At 24.7% G+C, this 1,764-nt stretch overlaps 1 protein-coding gene across 1 annotated transcript; it reads right to left on the reverse strand.

Annotated features, from left to right (window-relative positions):
* Positions 1–114: 114 nt before the first annotated feature.
* On the reverse strand, positions 115–1,758 carry LOC111033661. The gene is made up of 8 exons (XM_022314520.1): positions 1,554–1,758; positions 1,392–1,484; positions 1,210–1,320; positions 1,052–1,135; positions 740–990; positions 506–665; positions 334–449; positions 115–252 (listed from the first exon to the last, which is right to left on the reverse strand). The coding sequence occupies exons 2-8, from the start codon at positions 1,477–1,479 to the stop codon at positions 241–243; spliced, it is 822 nt and encodes a 273-aa protein (XP_022170212.1). The 5' UTR covers positions 1,480–1,484; positions 1,554–1,758; the 3' UTR covers positions 115–240.
* Between the last annotated feature and the right edge of the window lie 6 nt (positions 1,759–1,764).

Consider the following 1,764-nt stretch of genomic DNA (forward strand, 5'->3'; position numbering starts at 1 on the left):
AAAAAAAAAATCTTTTTGGGTATTATGGTTATTGAAGACAAAAAAAAATATTTAATTAAAAATGTTGGTATGATAGTAATAGCTATAAAATAAAATAATAGTCACATGATTAGTAGAAAAGTATACAAAAAAATTCATAAATAAAAAAAAAATAATTCAATTTAAATTAAGTCAGATATGGTAAATAAAAATTTTAAAATTAGGTAACATACATACACAGTAATTAACACATGACAGCTTTTAATTTTGTTCCTAGAAAAAGGATTAATAATATTAATTGAAATTTCAACAAAAATTAATGATCATACAAACTTTTATAATTATTTAACTTACATTATCTACATGGCAATTTTGTTTGGTGAATCTTTCATTTGCATGGCGTAACCAACTTTGAATTGGCTCTTGCAATTTTTTTACTGTAAGTTCAGGATTATTCTTCAACATGACTTCTAAAAATAAAATATTATTGGACAACAAAAATATTAAATTACAAATGTGAACCAACTTTCTAAAATTGCATATAATTTTAATGATCCAAACGCTAGTTTGGATGTTTTTCCAAAAAAGGTCATTTTTGTTGCCAGTTCATTGGTTATTAAAAATCTCATTAGACTAAAACTACTCTGTTTGTAGTCACTTGATATTAGTTTTGACATTTTTTTAATCTATGAAATTAATACATATACATTTATTATAGTTATTGGGAATTAAATATAAATAAAAGCAATATATTAATTACCAAATATTTATTTGCAATATGGTCAGTGGTCAGTTTTTCTTCCATCTCAAATAAAACAGTTTCATTTCCAATAGGGAACTGTAAAATTAATTTATCAAGTTCTAAATCATTTTCTGGATGATTGTCAAACAGAAGTTGTTTTAGAAGTTGATTGTTAGCATTTACAGATTTTTTTATGATTGAAACGTCACTTTTAAGTTGAGCGATAGATTTAATTAACCATATCTGTGTTTCGTGACTGTTAAATGGTCCTGAAATAAAAAATAGTTGTTTTTGATACCTGACTATTAAAATGTAATTAGGGATATTTACCATTATCATTAATAAAATTATTTTGGGAATCGTTGACTTCTGCCACTGACATTAAATTTGATGTGTCATCATTGTTTTCAGTACCTTATAAAATGATGATAACATAAATTACAAGCTTTTTCAAAATTATCAATTAAAATTTAAAATGATTAAAATACCTGACTCAATTTCAAACGGTAACTGATTGATATCGAGATCAATATCTTCAAATAAATTTGGTGATAATGAAGACAGCTGCTGTGGATCGTTGAGTTCCAAGTTTTGATATCCTAATCAAATCACATAAATTATTTTACTTATAATCCTTAAATATAACTTGGATAAATTAAAAATATATTACTTGAATCACTCGAGGTACTGGGTAATGGTGAAATTAATTCATTGAAAGTGCCAAGACATTTTTGATTGGATGGTGTTTTTCTCATCATTGATTCTACAATAGTTAAATATTGAAATTAAATAACTGTAACATCATAAATAACTACTCAAAATTGTATGTTACCTGAATTAAATAAACGTTTTTGAGATGAAAGAACAGGAGAACATACTTGTTTCTCATAGACAGGTTTCTGAATAGTTGTTTTTTTTTTTTTACCTATAAATAGTTTTGACAGTTCTATATAGTATCATATTATAAAAGAATTTTTTCAACTACCTGAATTAAACAAACACTTTTTTCCGCTACTATTTTTCTGGGTAGATGTATATATTTG

This window comes from Myzus persicae, unplaced genomic scaffold (genome assembly GCF_001856785.1).
Source record: "Myzus persicae strain clone G006 unplaced genomic scaffold, MPER_G0061.0, whole genome shotgun sequence".
Taxonomy (NCBI): Eukaryota; Metazoa; Arthropoda; class Insecta; order Hemiptera; family Aphididae; genus Myzus; species Myzus persicae.